The sequence below is a fragment of the Aphelocoma coerulescens genome, chromosome 15 (genome assembly GCF_041296385.1).
Source record: "Aphelocoma coerulescens isolate FSJ_1873_10779 chromosome 15, UR_Acoe_1.0, whole genome shotgun sequence".
NCBI lineage: Eukaryota > Metazoa > Chordata > Aves > Passeriformes > Corvidae > Aphelocoma > Aphelocoma coerulescens.
The window spans coordinates 4,184,798-4,207,092 of record NC_091029.1 but is presented as its reverse complement, the minus strand read 5'-3'; the positions used below and the strand labels follow the sequence as shown (position 1 = coordinate 4,207,092).

The 22,295-nt window shown below is 55.4% G+C and overlaps 1 protein-coding gene across 7 annotated transcripts; it reads left to right on the top strand.

The window, feature by feature from the left end:
• Window positions 1-790: 790 nt before the first annotated feature.
• On the top strand, window positions 791-18,358 carry CMKLR1 (chemerin chemokine-like receptor 1). 7 transcript variants are annotated; one of them, XM_069031053.1, is made up of 4 exons: window positions 791-822; window positions 11,781-11,872; window positions 14,499-14,589; window positions 15,037-18,358. In XM_069031053.1, the coding sequence occupies exon 4, from the start codon at window positions 15,099-15,101 to the stop codon at window positions 16,182-16,184; it is 1,086 nt and encodes a 361-aa protein (XP_068887154.1). In that variant the 5' UTR covers window positions 791-822; window positions 11,781-11,872; window positions 14,499-14,589; window positions 15,037-15,098; the 3' UTR covers window positions 16,185-18,358. The 7 variants fall into 7 exon arrangements, with proteins under 7 accessions (XP_068887154.1, XP_068887153.1, XP_068887151.1 ...); XM_069031052.1 differs by lacking the exon at window positions 791-822 and adding an exon at window positions 7,346-7,625; XM_069031050.1 differs by lacking the exon at window positions 791-822 and adding an exon at window positions 8,881-9,267 and having other exon boundaries at window positions 10,449-11,872.
• The last annotated feature ends 3,937 nt before the right edge of the window (window positions 18,359-22,295 follow it).

The following is a 22,295-nucleotide window of genomic DNA, read 5'->3' as shown; positions in this document are numbered from 1 at the left end:
CAGCAGGGAGGCTGTGGATGCACAGTGCAGGAATAGGAGATGCAGCAGCCTTGGGAAAAGTGTTTGAGGGTCACATTCCAGCAGGAACTAGCATCAGCTGAGTTCCCTGTTCCTGGCATTCCTGAAGAATGGATCAGGAGCCAGAGCCAGAGCTCAAACCATCGGTGTCCTCCTGGAACAGGCACCCAAGTAGGGGCAGCTTCAACAGTGACGTGATTTTTTTGGGCCAAGCATTTGTGGAAAATCCATCAGGAATTTGCCTTTCACCGTGATCCTTTGTTGCAGCTTTGGGGTCTGAGCCGTGCCCTCTCTCCAGGACCTGCCTGGGTGGGATAAGATCTAGGGAAAGCTGGAAACTTGGCAGACTCCTGTGGTAGAAAGTGAACCTGGGGTTGCTTTTTAAAGGCTGAGAGTAAACATATCCCAGGAACTGCCACTCCATGGAAAACAGAGATAAGGGAGTCTCGGGGTGCCTCTCCTGGTTTCCCATATTTATTTGATAACTGATGAGTGTAGCAGGACCTACTGGCTAAAAATAAACGAGGGAGCTGCTCCATGGGATCTGGGATAGTCTGGTTTGGAGGGGAATGGTCCTTAGTGCGAGCTCGGGAATCCACATTCCTGGTTTTTAACGTGGAGCGGGATTTGCAGTGGGATTTTTATCCCAGCTCGCTGCTCTTCGTGGTGTTACTGGTCCTGCTCTCGCTGGGGATGACTCCAACATTCCTTCTGGGATCCCTGTCCTGGGGTTCCTGCGCTCCCTCTTTCCGTGGCATCGTTTGGAGCAGCTCCTGGAGCCCACCTGGCCTCAGCACCATCCTGGTACTGGTTTGTACTGGAAGCACTGGGTCCGGGCTGCTGGGGGTGGCTGTGGCCATCTGGGATGGGGGAAAGGGCTGATCCATGAGCCTGGATATAGCTGGGGGATTCACTTTCCCTGCAGGAGCGATCCGGGTGTTGGTGGCACTGCTGAGTGTCCAGGGACACCATCAGATCTGCCGGGATGAGCTCCAGATCCTCCACCCACAGAGCTGATTCCCACCCCACACAGATCCTTGGACAGGGCCAAAAGTTTTTCTTCCCATTTTTTATCAATTTCTTTCCCTCTTTCCATCCTGGAGCAGCTTTGGGCTCCGTTTGGCAGCGGCTTGGCCGCAGGATCTCGTGCTTTTCCTCGACAAGGGACGTAAATGTTCCCGAAGGAAAGGGAAAGGGAGGGGGAATGTGCTGCTGCCATGAATCCCGGGAAGCCAGGGCCATGCCAGGAGCTCTCCCATTGCAAACTCACTGCCAGGGCTGCTCCCAGTCAGAGCCCAGGGGTCCTGAAGGAGGAGCTGCGCTTTGGATTCAAGGATGTGCCAACATCTAATGAGGGAAGAGCCTCCAGGCTTCCATTAATTAACAAATTAGCTCATCAAGAGGCTCCCTAATTTGTCAGATTTAAAGCTGCCCTATTAATTAAACAAGAGGACAGCTTTTAATTTGCCAGAGCGGCACATTTAATTGATAAATGACTCGTTTAAATCCTTCACGGTGGAATTTTCCAGGAGCAATGATGGGAGAGGAGCGCGTGGGATCCTCCGAGCAAGGAGCGCCCGCTCCCGGGATGCCGTGGGAGCCAGGGATTTGGGATCTCCAGTATCCCACCACCTCTCTCTTAATTGTCCCATCCACTAATTGGGTCTGTTTACATCCAACCTCTCATTCCTCTTCCCCTCAATCCCATTAGCTCCCTGTTTTCCACAGGGAAATTGTTTTGCAGGAGCTCCTCACCGGCAGTGCCGGGGATTTGCCAGGTTGGGAAGATGCCAGGCTGGGAGTGATGGCTGCCCTGGTGCATCCACATTCCAGGTGGGATATCCAGGGAAATGCTTCAGCTTTCCCTTGGGAATTATGGCCCCATCATTGCTCCTTGAAGGCAGCTTCTGCTGGCGTTGGAAGCAGCCAGAATTCCGTGGCCAGAATTAATTCCTGCACTTGAAGGCCGGGGATAAATCAGAGGTCTCCTGACATTCCAATGATCTCCATAAAGAATTAATTCCTCGGACATCTTCTCCCCAGCCAGATGTGCCAGGGAAGCTGCATCCAGCCAAGGTATCCCAAATTCCCTTTTCCCAACCTGTTTTTTCCCCCAAAAGTCTTATAGGAGAGTGGATGAATTATGTGGAGTCCTGCTGGAATTTTCAATTTATCCCTATTGATTTATAAGGTTTTTCCAATGACTGAATCCTCCTTTGAGCAGCTGGATGTGAGCTCCATATTCCATCAGCCAGGAACAGTGCTGGGGATTTTCTCCATGCACTCCAGGCCATGGATAACAGGGATTCCCTCTGCACCGTTTAGGGAATAAAAATCAGGAATTCATTAGAGTTACATGAAGCAAGGACTGGAGGAAAATGGGAAGTGCTGGAGCTGCCAATCCCTGCCAGAGGCTCCATCCTCACCCATGCCAGGGGTTTTCCCTCTCTGCCATGGAATTAATTTATCATAAATGAATCTCCGACCATAAACCCGGAGATTTCCCACCTGGTGGATTCCACGGTGGGTGAACATTAAACAGGGACAGAAGTGGCAGGAGTGAGGGACTGTGCCAGTCCCAGGTGGGAGCCATGAATCCCCTTTGGAATTGATGGAGATTTGATGTGTCCAGGCAGGATTGAGATCTTCCAAAGGGTACCAACCCCTCCCAGAGGGGAAATGAACAGAGGGTTTTGCTTCTGTAAACTCAGAGCTGGGTGTTCTCTTGATGCTGGGTTCTTACATGGAGAGAGCTGCTGGTGGGGCTGGATGGGAGGAATGCTGGGCTCCTTCCAGCTGGAGCTGGGAGCTGGAATGTCCCCATCGTGTCACCAGTGTGGCTGGGAGCTGGTGCATCCATCACTCCTGGATAAACTCCAGTGATCTCTGGTTGGTCATTGAGGAACGTGTTGTGTGCCAGCCCTGGCCCTGGAGTGCATCCTGATCCTACCCTGGCACATCCCAAGACCCCACCTGCAGGTGAGCTGCGCTCCTGGGAACAAAACTGAGATTCTTCTTTAATCCATGAATTAAAAATCCATGATTTTCTCGTGCTGGTGCTCTGGGAGTGCTGGGGTCCAGCTGCTTGCAGCCATCCTGTCCCACTCCCAGATTTCCCCAAACCCCTCATGGACAGGGATGCTCCTGCCTCTCCCTGCCATGCAGTTTTATGGATCCCCCAATTCCAGCCAGGTTAAATCAGGCTGTGAGGAACCTTAATTGAATCCTTAGGATAAATTTTCCATCTGAGCCAGAGCATTAATCCCGTGTATTGTGACACAGAATGTTCCCGTTTCTCCATGGCACAGCTTTCGCTCCCTTTGGGCTCGGCTGTTTTTGCTTTCCAAGACAAATTCTGGATCTGGCTTCCATCAACAGCACCCTCTGGACAGATCCCTGCATTTCTGGATCTATGTCAATAATTCTTAGATAACAGCTGTATTTTGGGAATGGGAAAGGATTGGATCCAGCACAGGGCTGAGCTCTGAATATTGGGATCAATGATCCAGATCCATCCCAGGAAGATGCTGTGGGGGACCCCAGTGAGGACACAGGTACCCCCACATCTACCCTGGCACCACTGAGCAACTCCCTCATTCCAGAAATAGTCCTAGCCTGGCAAAGGCTCAGGAATAAATCATATTTTGCTGTTATTTTTATAAATTCCAGGCAAACTGGAGCCCAGGGAACCTGCACCAAAGCCATCCCATGGCCAAAAAACCCCGAAAAAGGCATGGATTGCTTGGAGCTGGCGGGAATGCTGAGCCTTCCCGCAAGGAGCCGCTTCCCAGCCTGGAGCTGGGCAATCCCTGCGCTCATCCCAGTGATGGGAAGCAGGATGGGGCCATTGGCAAAGTCACCTTCCAAAACACTTGTCCCTGCAAAGCTCTGCTCCGTGGAATGGTGAGTTCCCAGATATTGATTGCAAGGAAAACTGGCTTTATTTATTAAAAAATCATAAATAAAGCAGGTTTCCTTATGGATGTTTGAGAATTAGAAGGAATCTATTGTTATTAAGTCCTTGTTATTAAGACAAATCCAGCTGGTGCCTTAAAGAACTGGGAGTTTCCTGAGGGGTTTTATCAGCCAGATCCCACTGATTTTTGCTGGAAGACTTCAGGAATCCTCCCCTCTATCCGTGTTTGGTGTCTTCACTCAGCACACCAGCAGCAGGAAAAGCACATCCAGAGGATTTTAGGATGATACTGAAAGAGTTCAGGCTGAAAGATGAGCAAGGAATTGAAACCTGTCAGCAGCTCCCGTTTTCCAGTGGGATGCTCCGCATCCAAACCTGGAGCCCTGTAGGGGTTTTATTAATGGAATTTCTTATTCCAAGGTCAGGTTGGACTTGGCCCTTGGAGCAACCTGGTCTATGGAAGGTGTCCCTATCCATGGCAGGTAAAGGAATGGGATGAATTTAAGGTCTTTTCCAACCCCAACCATTCCACGATTTGATGCCACCTCTGCTCATAAATCCCTGGGCAGGTGACATCCCTGTCTGTCACCTGCTGAGGAGCTCCAAGGCAAGGACGAAGTGTCCATGCCTGGCAATTCCTCATCCCTGCTCCAGGAGCTGTCAGTGGCCCTTGGCAGCTCCGGCAGGAATCGGAAATCACCGATAAATCTCCCGATGTGGCACTGCCATCATTGCCAGGGGGAGCTGTCACTGCAGGGTGGGCATGGGAATGGGTGGGTGATGCCATGGGTGGGGGAATCCATGGAGCAGGGCCCAGCTGTGCCCTGGGAATGTTCCCATCAATCCTGCTCTGCCAAGGGTGGGGTTTGGGAGCCGAGAACTGGGAATTGTCCCTTGGCCCGTGGGCGTGCATCGCTTGGATTCAGTCCCCGGCATAGCTCTGTGGGAAGCACATGGAAAAATGGGGGAAATGATGCAAGATTGGAGCCAAACAGAGGTGGGGAAGGTGCTGGGAGGGTGTTTGGAGGCTGAACCATACGGAGATGCCCTGACCTGCCCATCCCAGGGGTGGGATGCAGCGGGATACGGTGCCAGCCTTGGGAGCACAGCGGGGTTTGGCCGCCCCGTCCCAGCCCTGCCGCCTTCCCGGGGCTATTTATAATTCGAGTTGCACAAGGTTGGGACTGTTTGTTTTTTTTTTTTCTCCGTGGTTGTATCAAATCAGCGAAAAAAGGGAACGGGAGCCGTCTCTCGAACATCCTGTCTGTGGCTTCGCTATTTGTGCAGGGAGTTTGCATTTCCACTTGGATCGGGAGGCAGTGGCGGGATCCGGAGCTCGGGACCGCAGCGGGTGTGGAGCCAGGAGCCAGGGATGAGCTCCCTGTGGGAAAGGCAGGGCAGAGTTATCCATGGGCATAAACCCAGCCCTGAACCTCGGGATTTGGAGCTGGGATGTGCATTTGGGAGCCTCTTGTCTCGTCCTCGTAGCTCCTTTCCCAGCCATTCCCATTTGTCCCCACAGCTCTGCCGGGGGCGAGGGAAAGTGCTGCTGGATGTCGGAGAAAGCTCCCCCGGAGAGGGAAACCTTCCTCCAATTTCTTCCCCATTAGCTGTGACATCTGTTTCGGGATGAGTCAGGCGGGTTCCCAGCGCCTGTGGGGGGGAGAAGGAGGGCGAGAGCCGGAGGGGTCGGACCTGCCGGGCTCCGGCCGCGCATCCCGGCTCGACAGGGAGCTGCTGCAGGGCGTTTAATCAGCCCAAATCAATTTAGAGTTTTAATTGCTTTGCTCGGTGTGGGTGGCACTCGGCGCTTGCCAAGGACATGGCAGCTGCCAAAGGCTGGGATTGCTGTTCCCGACGGCTGCTCCTGCAGCGATCCCGCTCCGTCTCCAGCCCCGGGAATAGGGATTTGTCCTTCCGCAGGCGCTGCTGCCGGCAGGGCTTTGCTGAGGGAGGGAAACCCCAACCCACAAACACTCGGAATGGGAAATCGTATCCCAAAGTCAGCGTGTTTTCCCTTCATCTTGCTAAACACAGGGATCGGTGTGAGAGCAGGATCCTGCATCCTGCCTGGACACGGGGCAGTGGCAGGTGCCTGGGAAAGGAGGCAGTGCCGAGGGATGGGCTGCTTCTGTGGGGCTGCAGAGCTCGGCCTTCCTGGGAACACTGGGATTGTGCCGGGTCTCGGCTCCGGACCCCTCGGAGCTGCCGGGATTTCGGTCGTTGCTCCGGAACGATGTCCCGAGGTCAGCCCTTGGCTGAGAATTCCCAGCCCCACCAGGCCCTGGAGTGGTTTTGGGAAGCCCCCAGGTGCCAGCACGTGGCTGGTGCCACCCAGAACTGCCTGGGCTGAGCATCTCTTGGTGGCACCGTTTAACTCCAGACACACCAAAGGAAATCCCATCGGTTTGTGGTTGGTTTTCTCCCTTGCTGGCTGGATTCAGGATGCTTTTGGGCCTGTCTTTACAGCTGAGGGTGATTAATTAACTTCAATTAATCTCCTATAATAGATGAGCTTCCTCTCTGCTGGGGAGAGGGTTGGCATGGCTGGTGGCAAACCCAGGGTAGTGTTGCTTGAGCTGATGCTGGGATGTCCCAATGGGGCAACTTCTGCTCCTTTTCCAGGCTGGAGGAGGGTCAGGGGGCATCACTGCCAGATTTCCTTGTGTTTCCTTGTGTTGCCTTCACTCCCAACCCCTGCACTGGCTCTTATCCCGCTGGGATGAATGCTGGGACTGGGATGGCTGAGGCTTGGGAGCTGCGTGGGGAGGGAAGGAATTTTCCCGGTGCCACATCAAGCTGGGGGTTATCCAAACCTCCTGCTCTGTGTGGGTGGGGGCTGCGCCGCTCAGTGCTTCCAAACTGGGGGGGCTGCCCCAAAAACCTCTTGTTTGTCCGCCTGAATCCCATCCCTTCATTCAGCCTTTCCCATCCCTCCTACCCGGGGGACCCCGGAGCCTCTCCCAGCTCCTCTGTGCCCCCCAAAGAACTTTTCTCGGAGGTGTTAAAGGGGCCGGGGGTGACAGAGCTGCCACCACAGAGCCTCTGCGGGCTGGGGGGGCTGCCTGGAAGCAGCTGCAGCATCCTGGTGCTAATGAAATCCATCGGGAGAAGCAGCCCCTGAGCAGCAGGAGCGGCGTTTGGGAGCCAGATTTTGCCGAAGGGAAGTGACTCAACGTCTTGGAAGGAGTTGGGGGCGGTGGGGGGAGCAGAGGACAGCGGTTGACCCAGGGTGGGGACAGCACAGCCGGGGGAGGGGGGCTGGCAGCCACCTGCCTCTCCCCTTGGGCTCCCGGTTGGAGCAGCATCCCTGCGGAGCGCTCTGGGCTCCGTTATCCCTCCGTGGGGCGGGGTGCTCCGGGCCGAGGGGACGGCACAGGAAAGGAGGCCCCTTGGGAAGCAGCTCGCTGCTTCCTCACTCTGGCTTGTGATCCAGGCCAGCGTTCCCAGCTCCCGGAGTCACACCCTCTCCCAGCTGTTGCTCGCCGAGCATCGCGCTGCCAAGAAAACCTTTGGTGATGGATGCAACTCCCTCCCCGCTCCCTTAAAACCGGCGGCGAGCGGCACCGTGCCTGTGCCTGGTCCCGGCGCGCCGGGATCCGCCTGGGAATGGGATCCCGCTGGCACCCCGGGCACCCCGAGCTCGTCCTGCCCAACACGGAGCAGCGGGAGAGCGTTGGCACCACGCGAGGTACTGGGAAAGGTCACTGCAAGGCTTGGTGGGGGATACTGGGAGCACTGGGGAGTGTCACTGGGAGTGCTGGCGGTGTTACTGCGGGAGCAGATGGGACAGGACCTGCTGGCAGAGCGACGGGACAGATCCAGCCCGTGCCCCTCTCCAGCCGTGTTTCTCATGGATTTTATAATTCTGGGCTGCATTTCCCGCTGTCCTGGGGCACTGCTCCTCTGCACCCTGCTGGGGACCTGCCACAGGTGCCACAAGATATCCTGGAGCTCCCACCCCATCCCAGGAGTCCTGCGAGCCTGTGGGAAGAGTGGGACGTCAGGGAGCCGGTCACGAGCCACCCAGCCTGGCTCCACAGGAGGATTGGCACATCCCTGCCTGCTTCACACATCGGGGCTTTTTGGGGCTTCTCCTTTCCCTGGAGCAGCCCCACGAGCCGGCACATCAGCACTTTTCCAGCCCCGGTTCAGCTCAGGGATGTTGCGACACAGAATTGTGCAAAGCTGGCAGTGGCTCTGATTCCTCTTTTTCGGCTCTCACGGGAGCTCGTCCACATGGGACGGGGTCAATGTCCCCACCTGATGGGACGTGGTGGCCGTGAGCTCCCTGCCGGCATCACCCCCTGTCCCCTGATCACAGCTGGGTGGTGGTTTTCCAGCTCTGAGGAAACTGGGATTTGTCCCTTGAAGCCGAGAGCTGGAAAACTCGTGGATCTTGGTGACAGAGAGCAGGTGGGGGCTCTGCTGGCAGGTGAAGCTCTGTCCCAGCATGGTGAAGCTTTTGCCCCAGGTATTGTCCATCTCCCTCTGGATGGGCTGTCCCAGCTCAGGGCAGGGATTTTTGTGTCCATCCAGGCTCAGGGCAGGGATTTGTGTCCATCCAGGCTCAGCTCGTGCCGGATCACCGGCTGCACCATGGACGCCACCGGTAATTTCCAGGTCCTGGCAGGTACAGGGTGGAGGTCAGGATGGCCCTTGGCTGGTGGTCTCCTCTTTGGAGTCCCAGTGCAAACCAGGACAGGCCGATTTCCTCACTGGGAACGCGCTGCTGGATGAACAGCTGGGAATGGGCAGGACCTGGCACCTTCCTGCACCCCAGGAATGGCTTTGGGTTTCCCCTCTCCTGCGTGTGCAAGGCCAGGAGCATCCCAGGAGCGGGGCATGGATTTGGGGGGTCCTGGAGAAGGAGGGATGAGGGGCAGCCAGGGTGGAAGAGCCCGAGAGGACCCTTTGGCTGTGCTCACAGCGAGGGATCCCCAAACCCTTCCCAAGGGCTCCCAGGAGATTCCCAAGCCACTGTGGGCAGCACAGGAGCTGTGGTGGATGGGGCACGTCACTCCTGCCACATCCCCTTCTGTGTCCAGCTGAACTCTCTGCAAGTTCCACATTCTCCCCCTTCCCCCTGAGCTCTGCTGACTCCAGCAGCTGGTTTCTTCCACGGGCTGCGTTTATTTTCCTCATCCTCCCATCCCATGTGTGTCTGCTTGGGATGAGAAACGCCGGCAGTATCCGTGTCAGTACCAGCTGGATGCCAAAGCCACAAGCCCAGGGCCATTCCCATGCCAGCCCTAATGGGGCTGTAGGACAAGCAGAGATGTCTGATCCAGCCTCTAAATGCTGAAAATTCCGTGGGGATTTATCCAGCTCAGGTAAAACCCCTCTGGATTTATGTATATTTATTAATTTAGATTTTTTTATAGGGATGTGGGAGGAGGGGTTTGCTGGAGGTTTGCAACCACTTGAGGTTTTTTCCTCCCCTGTTGTTATAAAAGTGAGTTTGGGACCACTGGCATCCCCGCTGTCCTTCACCCCAAACCCTCTAATTTCCCCTAAACCCCCCACCCCTTTCAGAGCTGGGCTTTGCAGCCTGCGGGGTGAGGAAACAGCACGGAAGGGAGAGGAGCTGGCTGTGACTTTGGGGGGGCTGATGTCCTGACAGTGTGGCAGTGTCCCCTGCCTGGGGACAGGGAGAACAGGGTGGCTTTTCTTTGCCGTGCTGATCAGCATTCAGCTGGGGCCGCCGAGCACAGCTGGGAGGATGCTCCCGCGGATCCGGGGTGACTTCCTCGCTCGGGGGGGGGTGGCTGAGTCCGCTCTCCCCGGCCATGCCACATCCCCTGCAGGGTCACGTCCTTCCCGCAGCCCTATTTCTGGTTTTTCTGGGTTTCTTTCCCTTTGTACATCCCAAATCCCGAGTGATGTCCCCAGGGCTTTGTGCCCTGATGAAACCCAAGTCATGGTTAGGGACACCCTCACCCGACTGCTGGGATGTAGCAGGGAGGATGCTCCAGAAAAGGGAGTTTTATTGGGTTTTTTATTGCTTGAGAAGTGCCAGGAGAAAACCTCGGATTATTAGAAAAAGAAGAGAGCAGAGGAGATGAAAGAATTTTTATTATCTTGGAAGTCGAGTGGTTTTAAGCAGCTCAGAAGCACAAACTGCCCTTTTTTAGAGAAAATCTTTGCCTGTGTAGGTACAAACGCCCAAAGTTTTCCCCTTCAATCCTCCAACCTTCCCAAGAACAGAACAGATGGAGCAAAAGGCCAGGATTTTATGAACGAGGTGGCTCTTTCAACACTTTGTACCAGGGAAGGCTGTGTTCCTCTGCCAGAGTTTCACCCTGGGAGGGGCCTTTCACGACCCAAATTTTGAGGTTAAACCCCACTTTCTGGCTGGACTGGGGCGCGTTCCCCATGGGGGTGACCCCACTCTGTGGCCAGGAGGATCCATGGGATCCATCCCATCCTAACCCGACCCGTCCCGCACAGCCCGGCCGGCTGTGCCCAGATAAACACTGACTCATGTTTTTCTGTCCCACCCTGGGCACAGCAGCTTTTTTTAAGGCTGCCTTTTCCAGCTATTCCCTTTTTCCTGTGCCGTTCACACGGGCGGGGTGCGCAGCCTCAGCCGGGATGCTGGGAATGCCAGAGGCTGCCGGGTGCGGGGGTCCCGGATCCCTGATGGACAACTGGGATGTGTCTGAATGGATGCAGGTAGGGATCAAGCTTCCCACTGCTCTTGGAGCAGAGCTCCGTGCCTCAGTTTCCCCTGTGGCTGAGCCCCTCTCTTTGCCCTGGGGGTCTCCAGCTGCTGGGGGGGAGTTTGGGAGAACTTCCAGCCCAGATCCTCACTGGCAGGAGCCTGTTCTCAGCCTGCTCCTGCTGCTCCCATGGCATCCCATATCCCTGCCCCTTCCCAGCCTGTTGGAGTGGGACAGAGGGGTCAGAGGTGGTGGCAGGGTTGGAATCACTGCCAGGAGCAGCTTTTGGGCAGGCTGGAGCTTGGGGTTTGAGGTCTAAACCCCTTTTTGATGGACTGGTGGTCGATTTACACCGAGGGATGAGGGACCATTCCGGGTATCCCGGTGGGGAGTGGGATGCTGAGGTGCATCATTCCTGTGGCAGCTGTTGCCATGGCAACCACTGGCTAAAGGAAGGGGGAATTGGAGCTGGGTACCCAGAGCTGTTTTCCCATTTGGTTCCTTGCTCTCCTGAGCACGGGCAATTCCTGGGAGCCAGATCCTGGCAGGAATGTCCCTCCTATGTAACCCTGGGCTGGAAATACCCAGTGGGTGCCAGAGGGATGGATGGGGTGGCCTCGGGTGCCAGCTTGGGATGGGGTTTGCACCTGTCTTCCCTAGAGCATGAGATCTGGCCCATGGAATCCCATGGGATGCCCAGGATCCAGCCTGCAGGGTGGGACTTGAGCTCAGCCAGAGCTATGAACCCCCACAAAACTGGGACCAGCACCTGCCACGTGTCCCCAGAGACATCTCTGCCCTCCAGGGACATCCAGGACTGTGGCAGAGCTCAGTGGGGTCTGGTGCTAGCAGGTCCAGAGGGGCGTGGAGATCCCGTTTTACCCAGTGCCCTTCCCAAAGCTCCCAGCTCCAAACATCTGCTGGCAATTCCCCTCTCCCGGGAAGCCGTGCCGGAGCTGCGGGGGCAGCTGCCCACGCCTCCCACTCCCGGAGGAAGTGGGTTGGGGTTTGGGGTGCGCTGGGAGCTCGGAAACCGCGGATGGAAAGAGGGAAGGGAAGTGCTCCAAGGAGGAGAAGGCAGAGCAGCTGCCGGGGAGGGACCCGGCTGCTCCGAGGGGATTTGTTTGTCGTGTCCGGGGTGTCCCGTGAAGGGGGGACAAGCACTAACCCAAGGGCTCTCCCAGTTTCCCCAGCGCGTCAGACCCAGCCCCGGCAGGTCCCAGCCCGGATTCATTTCATGTTGAGGATCAAAGCGTGATGCCCTTTGACAGCGCAGGCAGGATCTGATGTGCTCCAAAGCTGCTCTGCTGGTTTGATTTAATTTGATTTGATTTGATTTGATTTGATTTGATTTGATTAGGTTCTATCAGTTCTCCTCAACCTGTCCCAGTGCCTCCAGTAAAAGCCGGGCCCCGCGGGCGCTGGGCGGGCGGGAGGCGGTGCTGGCAGCCTGCCCATCCCTATGAACTCCTGGAGCAGGGCTCTGGCACCGCCCTGCCCGCTGGAATCCGCTGCCAGCGGCCCGAGCATCCCCTGCCCTCCCCGTGTCCCTGGGACGCGCATCCCGCCGCGTTTCCCCGCTCACATCCGTCCCCCGCCCGTCTGCCTCGGCCGGGACAGAGTTTTTCGCCCAGAAAAAGCTGGATTTGAACATTTTTTTGCTGTTCTCTCGGTTTCCTGTTGCCTTCCCAAGAACAACATCCCTGACCTCATCCTCCCCCGGTATGTGCCGGGATGCTGCCGGTGCGCGGGCCGCCCGTCGGGAATCCCACCCGGCCTTCCCTGGGTACCAAGACAAACACAGCTGCGGGAATGATGGAGAAAAGGCTATTTTGGGTAAATCCTGAGCTCATTTTTGTTGAGGTAGGAGGACAAAGATGAATAGATTGAAGGGAGAGCAGTGGTTTTGGCTCGAGCCGGGAATTTTCAGGCCGGAGAGGACCAGTGAACACGCTCAGTATTATGTGGTGCTTTTTTTTCCCTCCCAGACTTTGGAGGGGTTTTTTTTCCTGTGAGAAATGAGGAGGTTTCATGCAGCTGCCCCTGAAACTCTCCATTTTTGGGAGGATTTTGGGGAGGCAGGTGGGAGTTTGTTGGATGATTTTCCAGCAGATCTGAGCTCTTGCTGCCCATCTGGAATGTTCATGGTGGGATTGGCAGCTGCCTGCTGCTCCTGTGGAGTTTGGGATTGCTCCTCACGAGCCCTGGAAACAAACCCATCCTCTGCCAAATCCCACGGGGAAGCAGATTCCTGGTGTTCCCGTTGCTCTCTGCCTTCCTCATCCCAACTGGGAACAGAGGCCAATCCCTGCCCAACCTGGCAGAGCAAAATTAACAGAGAATTCAAATCAATAATCCAGTAAACAGAGCTTTGGAATGAGCTGAAAGTCGCCAGGCCCAGCAATTGGAAATAATAACAAGGGGAGAATTTTCCATTAAAAACGTGGAAGTGGGCACAGTGGGAAGAGGAGTGGGAATTTCTCCTGTCCCCCCAGAGCAGGGGCTGAATGTGGGGTCTGAGTGACCCCGTGGTGCTGAGGGGTGGAGGTCCAGCCCTGGGGGTGCCTCACTTGTTCCGTGGATGACACCACGGTGGACATGGGGGTTGTAGAGCAGGTCCAGGGAGCTTTGGGGCTCTGGATGATGGGATGGGATGGGATGGGATGGGATGGGATGGGATGGGATGGGATGGGATGGGATGGGATGGGATGGGATGGGATGGGATGGGATATGATGCAATGGGGTGTGGTGGGATGGGATGCAATGAAGTGGGATGGGATGTGAGGCAATGGGGTGGGGCGGGATGGACATGGGGTTCTGGGCTCTTCCACCCTTCTGGGGCTCTGCCTTTGGAAAGGGGATGACCTGAAAGTCCCTGTTCCATAAAGCAACGATTCATTAATTGTCATTAATGTCATTGTGAGAGTCAGTTCTGCTGATTCTGTTCCTTCCACCAGATCATTGACTTTAATTCATCTCTTTGGCCATTGAGGTTTTCCTGGGACAAGGCCTCTTCCCAGCTCCAGCTCATTCCCAAGCTTTACACTCAAACCTCATTTGTTCTGGCCGCTTATCGTCCCCCGGAGCTCGGCCAGGGGGAGGTGACAGGTTGGGATTTCACCCCTGGCCGGGGACTCTGCAGCAGCAATGGCAGGAAGGAACAGCAGGAAAAGCCCAGGGAGAAACAATAGCTTCCAACAAAAACACCATGGGAATTTCAAAGCAGGGTTGGCGGGAGGGTGACGCTCAGAGACCTTTGGGGTGAAATGCCTCAGGAACAGGGAGGGTCCCTGGGTGGGCAGAGCCACGTCCCTCCTGTGAGGACACGTCCGGGTGGGATGCTCCATGCTGGGGCTCTTGCTCCTCGTGCCAGGGCTCGCTCAGGCTTTGGGGGATTTGGGTTTTAACCCCCCCTGACCCACATTCCCAGGGGACAGGTTGAACCTACTGAATGAAGGCTGGAATCTGGTGGTGGCAAATGTTGTTGGTTACCACAATTCTCATTTTCAAACACCCAGGGCACCAAATGAATCGGGCAAATAACCCTGGGAGAGTCCAGGGTGTAAAACTGATACTGCACCTCATTTGTAGCTTTAATTATTTATAGTAACCTGTGGCTGATGGTTCGATTTTTGTGTGCACCTATGGATGCTGCTGGTGTTGGGTGCTCGTACAGAGAGTACAACACGGGATTTCTGCCCTGGGTTATCCCAAAAGATGCTGGGATCATGGCAGGACCCCACCTTCCCCAGACTGGTGGTGAGGAGGGTCCCCAGGCCAGCGCAGCCTGCTGAGGGAGGCTGCACGGGGTTAAGTGTGGCCGCACCCTGAATGGGTTTCCTCCCTTAACCCCACATCTGGGGGCGAGTGGCCTTTCTTTGATCCTGGCTTCAATGTTACAGCTCGTGCCTTAGGCCGGTGTGGAGGGAGCTGCCGTTGTGCCCTGGGACACTGAACTGTCACCTGTCCCCCATCTCAACGGAGAGGAGAGAGGTGAGAGGGTGCCTGGTGTCAGTGGGGTGTGTGGGGAAGCTTCCCTTTGGGTTTTCAGTCCGATTCAGGACAAAAAAAAAGAGAAGAGCCATAATATGTTGCAGATTGGAGGTTTCGGGGCTGTTGATGAGGTGTTGATGAGCATTATCCCGTTTTTTTCCCTGGAAGTAGGCGGGTAATCAACGTTTTTTGCAGGATGAGGCTGCAGCCACATCCTGGTGGAACTGAAGGACTGAATCACGTCCTGATGTCTCACGGATGGGGGTGGAAATCAGGGAGGAGCTGCGGGAGCATCTTATTTGGGACCAGCAGTGGGGTTCTCACGGGATCCCCCACACCTGTGTGCTTTGTCCCTTCGCTCCCTGTCCCCAATTCCCACACGTGTTGGGGGGCCATTGTCCCTCCCGCTCTCCTCACTGTGATTAACACCAAGCGTTTGGCCAGCAGGGAAGAATCACCGGCTGCAGATCCCGGCCACCGGGATCATACGGATCGGGTTCATACGGATAATGGCGCTTCCCAACCTGTCCGATTACTTGGATGGCCTCAACAACTACAGCGACTACCCGGACTACACCTACGAGGACAGCGGTGGCGTGTGGGCTGACCCGTCCCACGACCCCAAGGACATCACCCGGATCCTGTCCGTCATCATCTACAGCGTGTCCTGCGTGCTGGGCATCCTGGGCAACGGCCTCGTCATCGCTATCATCACCCTCAAGATGAAGAAGTCGGTCAACGCCATCTGGTTCCTCAACCTGGCTGTGGCCGACTTCCTCTTCAACATCTTCCTGCCCATCAACATCGCCTACACGGCCATGAGCTACCACTGGATCTTCGGCACGGTCATGTGCAAGCTGAACTCCTTCCTCCTCATCCTTAACATGTACACCAGCGTCCTGCTGCTCACCACCATCAGCTTCGACCGCTACGTGTCCGTGGTGTTCCCGGTGTGGTCCCAGAACCACCGCTCCACCAACCTGGCCTACGGGGTTTGTGTGATCATCTGGACCGTGGGCATCGTCATGAGCTGCCCCTCGCTCGTCTTCCGGGACACGGCGCAGACCCGCAATTCCGTGATTTGTTTCAGCAACTTTTCCCTCTCCAGGAATAAATCCTACGAAGGGCTGGCTCTGATGAGGCACCGCACGGTGAACATCACCAGGTTCCTGGCTGGGTACATCCTCCCCATCACCATCATCACCTTCTGCTATGTCGCCATCGTCTTCAACCTGCGCCGGAACCGCCTGGCCAAGTCCAAGAAGCCCTTCAAGATCATCGTCACCATCATCGTCACCTTCTTCCTCTGCTGGAGCCCCTACCACCTGTTGAACCTGCTGGAGACGGTGCCCGACACGGTGCCCTGGTCTGTGTTTGAGATCTTCATCCCGCTCACCACGGCGCTGGCGGCCTCCAACAGCTGCATGAACCCCGTCCTCTACGTCTTCATGGGCCAGGACTTCAAGAAGTTCAAGGTGACCCTCCTTTCCAGGCTGGTGAACGCCCTCAGCGAGGAGACAGGACACTCCAGCATCGTGCACAGGAGCTTCTCCAAGATCTCCTCCATGACTGAGAAGGAGACAACAGTTGTCTAAACTCAACCTGCAGGAGGGATAGAGTCTCCTGGTGTTGGCCATGGCCACCACTGTGACAGTGACCACCACTGTGGTGGCCCTAGTGTGGGTCAAGCATTGTCCAGCACTGTCCTAGAGCCCATTTTTGACTGGTGTTGCTGCCTGGGGGCTGGCAGGGGATGAAGACCCCCAAGGTATGGACAAGACACGACCACCCTTGATCTTGTGTGGGATTGCAAAAATCCTTGCACCAAGCTAAGACAACATTTTGGGACGTTCCCGTCCAACCTTTGCATCGCCTGACTCGGGAAGGGTTTTCCTGGTGTTTCCAGAGGCACCGTGGTGGGGTGGAGGATGTCTGGGAAGGCGTCTCCCATGCCATGGGTGTTCCCTGCCATGGCCAAATTGGTGGCACTCCTCTGTCCCGTGTCTGTGTGTGGCTCCTCATGGTCAAGTCCTGAGGTATTTTGGTACCAGAGCAAGGTGTTTGTGACTTTTTTGGGAAGTGTCCTTACAAGCAGTTGGAATATCCCACCTCAAAGAACTGGGAAGTCTCAAATGCCTTCCAAGTGATCCAGACCCAGGGCCAGCTGCCAGCGTGGGGATTGAGCTCACACACAGGGTCACCAGCATGGAAAACTGGGAGAAAAAAAGAGGGAAAGATCAATTTGAAATGTGTTTTTTAACCCCCCTTTGGTGGACACATTCCACACGGTGCATCCTGCAGAGCAGTTGGATGTTTGGGACCAGGAACGGGTCCATGAGCTGGGAATGAGCTCCTGGGAGGACCTGCTGTCCCCTCCGGCATCCAGTGGGGACTGGCTCCATTGCCAGCTGCTCCCTGGTGGGACCAGTCGGTTCTAAGGGATGATTTTCTCTCTCCCATCTTGGGAGACTCTGGGAATCTCCACACACCAATCCCTGCAGTGAAGGAGGGACCGAGCCACCACCTCGATCCGATTTCACGCCTGGTTAATTTGGGAACTCCTTCTCCATTAGGGCTCCATCACCACGACTCCAGTGTCACCCTCATCGATGTGTCACTCCCAGGACAGCGAGGAATCCCTGGAGCTGGATTTGGGCAGCTCCCAGTGGCCCTGGGGACATTTCAGGGCAGCTCTGTGCAGGGTTTGACACGTTTGCAGTTCAGAGTCTGCTCCCAGGTGCCCACAAAGGCTGAAATATTCATTTACAGATTTTCTTGGAAATCAGGATATGGAAAAAACAATGTGGAGAGGCAGCTCCCAGGAAAAGCAGGGAGCTATTTCCAGGCAGCAGATCGTGCCAGCCACAGGTACCAAGTAAAGCCCCGGTAACGTCGCGGATCAGAGCGGATGCTGCTGCAGGAGCTGGATTTCAGGATTTCAGACGGATTATCCGACATCCTGTCCGCCCCAGCGCTGCCTCGCTGCTCCACCTTGATCTGCATCATCCATAGCGTGACGGGACACTCGGCACCTGGATTGTCTCTTTGTCTCCTGGGGTTGGGATCCAGCCGCTTGCCCAGGGAGCACTGCCCCATCCCTGCACCACGCCACGTCCCATGGGCAAGCCCAGGGCTACTCCCAGCCCCGATGCACTGAGATTTTTTCCCAAAACCCATGCAGGATCCATACCCGTGGAAGATGCTGTGCCTGAGGAGGCTGCAGGGCCTCTCTGGTGGTGGGAGGAGGCTCCTCTTTCTCATCTCCCCCGGTATTGCTGGGATCCTATTAGGAGTGGGATGGGACAGATGGGAAGGACGGGACAGATGGACAGACCGGGCGGTGAGAGGAACACACAGAATGTGCAGAGGATCTGCTTAGGGAACAGTGGGAATGGGATGTACCCGGAGCCAACAGCCACCGGGGCTTTTCAGGCTCAGGGTTTGGAGCAGCAGGAGCAGCCTGGGCTCCCCTGTGCCTGCCCTGGATGTGGGAACAGTGGGATGAAGTCTCAAGGACTGGATGTCATCCCATTGCCCCATTGCTCCCAGTCCGTGCTGGATATGGGATGCTCCTCGCTAATTCCGGTGGCTGTTTTTTCCCAAGCCCATCTGTTATTACTCCGATTGGCTTTCCAAAAATAAAAAGCAGTGCCTTGGTACTTACCCTGGGGTTAAATCATCTCTGTAATGGCAGCTTGGGAATCCCAAGTCTCCCAAATATTTGAGTCCCTCTTTGTAGCTGTTTGCTTATTTAATAAAAACCTCTGTTTTCCAGACAAATCGGTGCGTGGAGCAGGAAGGATCCCAGGGTTTTTCACTGAGCAGTTGCTTCCCTGTGTGCATTCCTGATCCCTGGTGGAGAATTTGGAATTGTGGAAAGAGCTCAGGAGCAGAGGGATGGGGCTTGAGTGGCTGAGGTGGGATCTGAGCCTCTTGGATGGGCTTTGGGAGATTCCCGCTTGTATTTGTCCCTGCAAAGACCAAATGGCTCTTTAGGGGGAAAAAAAAAAGAGGAATTTGGGGGGGAAAAAGCAGCTGAAGGAGCATCATTTCCCCCACATTCACACACAGGGCTGAGCCCCCAGCCCATGTCAGCTGCCCTGTTCCCTCTTGGATCACATCTGGCAAAGGCTCCGTTATTCCAGATTGGATGAGGAATTATTAATGCCAGTGCTGGGTCCCTGTGTGGGATCTCTCTGTGGGATCTCTCTGCATCCCACCTGGCAGGGCTGGTTCCCCATCACCTCCTGCACCCCACAGGCCCCCTGGTCCTTCAGGCTGTTTTGGGGGAACAGGGACAGCAGAGTCCCAGTGGGTTCCAAGTGCTCCACCCCAACATCCATCCAGGCACCAGCGCTGCTGTTCCAGCCCCTCTTGTTCCTGATTCTCCTCATCCTGGCAGGGCTTGGGGTGAGGATGGGGAAGAGAAGGGGAAAACCACTGAGTTTTTCCTGCTGGACCCTGTAAGCTTTGGATTTACACCCCCAAGGAGTACCAGTGATTTCTGTTCCCGTGTCACCCGCTGAGACAGGCAGCAAACAGATCACCCAGGGAGCGCTCAAAATGCACATTTTTATAGGTGTGTAAAATGGAAACAGGGAAAAAAAACATTCCTCAGAAAACTCCAGCCTCCTCAGCCAGGTTTTTCTTTCCTTTTTGGCAGAGTGGCAAAGAAATGCAGCTCAATATTGCCCCAATTCTTCTCATATTCCCAAAATCCTGCAGGAGCTGCAGCTCTGGAACCTCCCAGATTGCATCCTGTCAGCATTCCTTGGGCTTTTTGCAGCGCTGGATATTTTGGTCATGGAGGGGAGGGGGCTGCACTCTTCCCCCCTGGTGCTGGGAAGCTCCAATATATTAAATCAAGGATCCTTGGATGCATCCCAGTGACCTCGGTCCCTCCCCGCCGCTGCTCAGCTGGAGACGTCCTTAGCTATTAATTAACAAAGTCCTCTTGATTAACGGCAGCAGGAGGTTAATGACCACGGGCAGCTCCAGGGGAACGTGCACAAACTGGAATTAGCATCCAGGGAAAGGCTGGGTGGGAGCTGCAGCTCCAAGGCTGGCGGTGCTGGGGTCTGCAGCCCTTTTTGGGCAGAAATCGGTGAAATTGGGGTGCAACTGGATTCAGCACCTCGGAATTATGGGGTGAGTGGGATGCAGAGCCAGCACCACCCCCATGAAATCTGGAATTAGGGCGGTAGTGGGGATCAGGATTTGAGGGTAGGTCAGGGCTTGTGGGAAACAGCTGCAGGTTTTGGAGCTGGGGCACCAACCCCCATCCCCGGACCCCCATCCCCAGCCTTGGGACTGCAACCCTCATCCAGGACCCTTATCCCAAACCCTGGGACCAAAACCTCCAGCCCCGGACCCCCATCTACATCCCTGGGATTCTCACCCTCAGCCTAGAATCCCCAGTCCACAACCCTGGGACCCCAAATCCACATCCCCCAGACCCTATTCCCGACCATCCCACCTCTCCCTATCCCGGTTCCCCTGCTGTGCTGTGGGATTCAGCACCCCCAGACCCCATTGGGAGCCGTGGCAGGACTGGCCCTCACCCAGCACATCCCAAACCTGCCCTCTTCCCACTGCTGCTTCCCTGGATTTACCCACCACCCCAAACCCAGGGCTGGCTCTCATTTCCTGGGAGAAATTACTCTGGAATACACCAAACCCCTTTCCTGTGGGATGTGTTACCATCCTTAATGACAGCTCTTTTTCACTTGGCTGTCACGGCCCTAAAATAAAGCCGTGCTTTCCCTCTCCCATAAATCGCTGCCTTTATTCTGAACTGGGATGGAATTTAAAATTAAAAAAAAAAAAACTAAACCAAACCAAACCAAGGAATAGAGGTGTTCCCCTCTCCCTTTGCTCGGAGCTGGGTTTAAATCACCCCTGCTGTGTTCAGGCACGTTGTCAGCTGTAAATTTGAGGGGAAATAGGCAAGCTGAGACAGGAACCTGTTGTTTTTGTCAGGCATGGAGATGGCTGCTCTCGGATTTATGGCCCATCTCCCCACCCTGGGGGTTTTGTGGAAGTGCTGCTGCTGAGGGATGGGGGGGATGGGATTTCCTTTATTTTAAACACAGTGGGGATTTAATTTGGGAAGAAGGGGAACTCCTTCTCTCCGAGCCCCCCAGCATCATTTGCATCAGTGGGGGCATTGCCCAGAACCCCCTAAATTCACCCCAAAGGAGCATTCACTCCCTTTACCAGGAAGGGATCCTGGATCCGAGCCACACTTGGCATCACCTCCAGCATCACAGGGTCCAGAGAGCACAAAACCCACCCGGAATTGGGGGAAATGCGGGAGCTTTTGGTGCAGACGCCGTTGCCACGGCAACAGCTGAGCAACCCATCCAGCCCAGGAGGGAGGAATGCCGCAGCAGGACCGAGAGGCAGGAAAGCGCTCCCAGGGATGCAGGATTGCCAAAAATAGATGATTTTTTCCTGCAGGAATCCAGGGAGGAGGGAGGGAATCACGATCCCCCCAGCCCCACACCAGGGCAGGGCGCGCTGTGCCCAGCCAGGGATGCTCAGGCTGAGTCAAGCGGAAACATTCCCAGCTTTTCAAATCCTCCTGGAAAAAGCTGAGTGCTGCCTCCCCCCGGCACCACGGAGGCAGCCGAGCGGGCTGTTAAATGTCAAGAGCTTTCCCCAGGAAAACGATGTAGGAAGGGTTGTTGGCTCCTTTTTCCAGGGGGAATAGGAATTTTGCCCTTGCGTGCCAGTCCCGCGTGGTTAAAATTTAATAAATAAATAAAAAATCAGAGTACGAAGCTGCAGCTCCTGGCAGGAGGGGGGGGGGAAGCTGCTCCTGCCTCAGTGGGATGAGGGGAAGGGGGATCCCATAATCCAGAGGTGCAGCCAGATGTGCAGCACACCCTGGCACGGTCATAATATTTTCCAAATGCTCCATTCCAGCGCAAATTAAATTAAAAAAAAAAAAAAAAAAGCGATTGTGGTGCAATAAAAGCAGGGAAAAATAAAAAGGAAGAGGTAAATTGATACTGCTGGTGGCCAGGGAGATTCCCAGCCCTTTTTTGTGGGATTTGTGGAGGTGGTGGTGCAGATGTGGGGTCTCCTCCCCACCCACCCTTCCCTCCTCCCAAGCTGCAGCCTGGGCTCCGAGCGCCGCACGCGATGTCATCCCTTAATTGTTTTATCTCGGTGGTTAATTGGCTTTGGGGGGTTAATTGCTTCCGAGGGGCAGGAGGGAGCACTGCCCCTTTGGCGGCCGGGGCCTGTCAGAACAAATCAAGCCCGATGTGAGGCTTCATCCCTGCTAAGGAGAGAAAAACCAGGGAATTTCACCAACTCCGGATTAGAAATAAGGAATAAATTGCACCCAGCTCTCGCTCTGGTGCTGAGTAAGGCCAGGAATAAATCCTGCAGTGAATCTCCCCCTTCCCACCACACATCCCATTAAATCTGGCTCTCCAGACATTCTCCAGGTGCTAAAGCTCCCAAAAAGGAGCTGCTCTGGTTGCGTTGTCAAGGCAGAAATGACACTGATGGGATTTAAATACCCATTACTGGGTTTAAACACAGAAATGAGTTAATGGGATTAAAGGGGAGAGGAGCCTACATCCCTGGGCTGGGATGGGTGGGGGGTGCTCAGGTGGCCCCACAAACACACGGGGAGGCAGAGCAGCAACAAAACCTCTCCTTTAATAGCTGAGCTGCCCTGAGGGTTTGTTCCG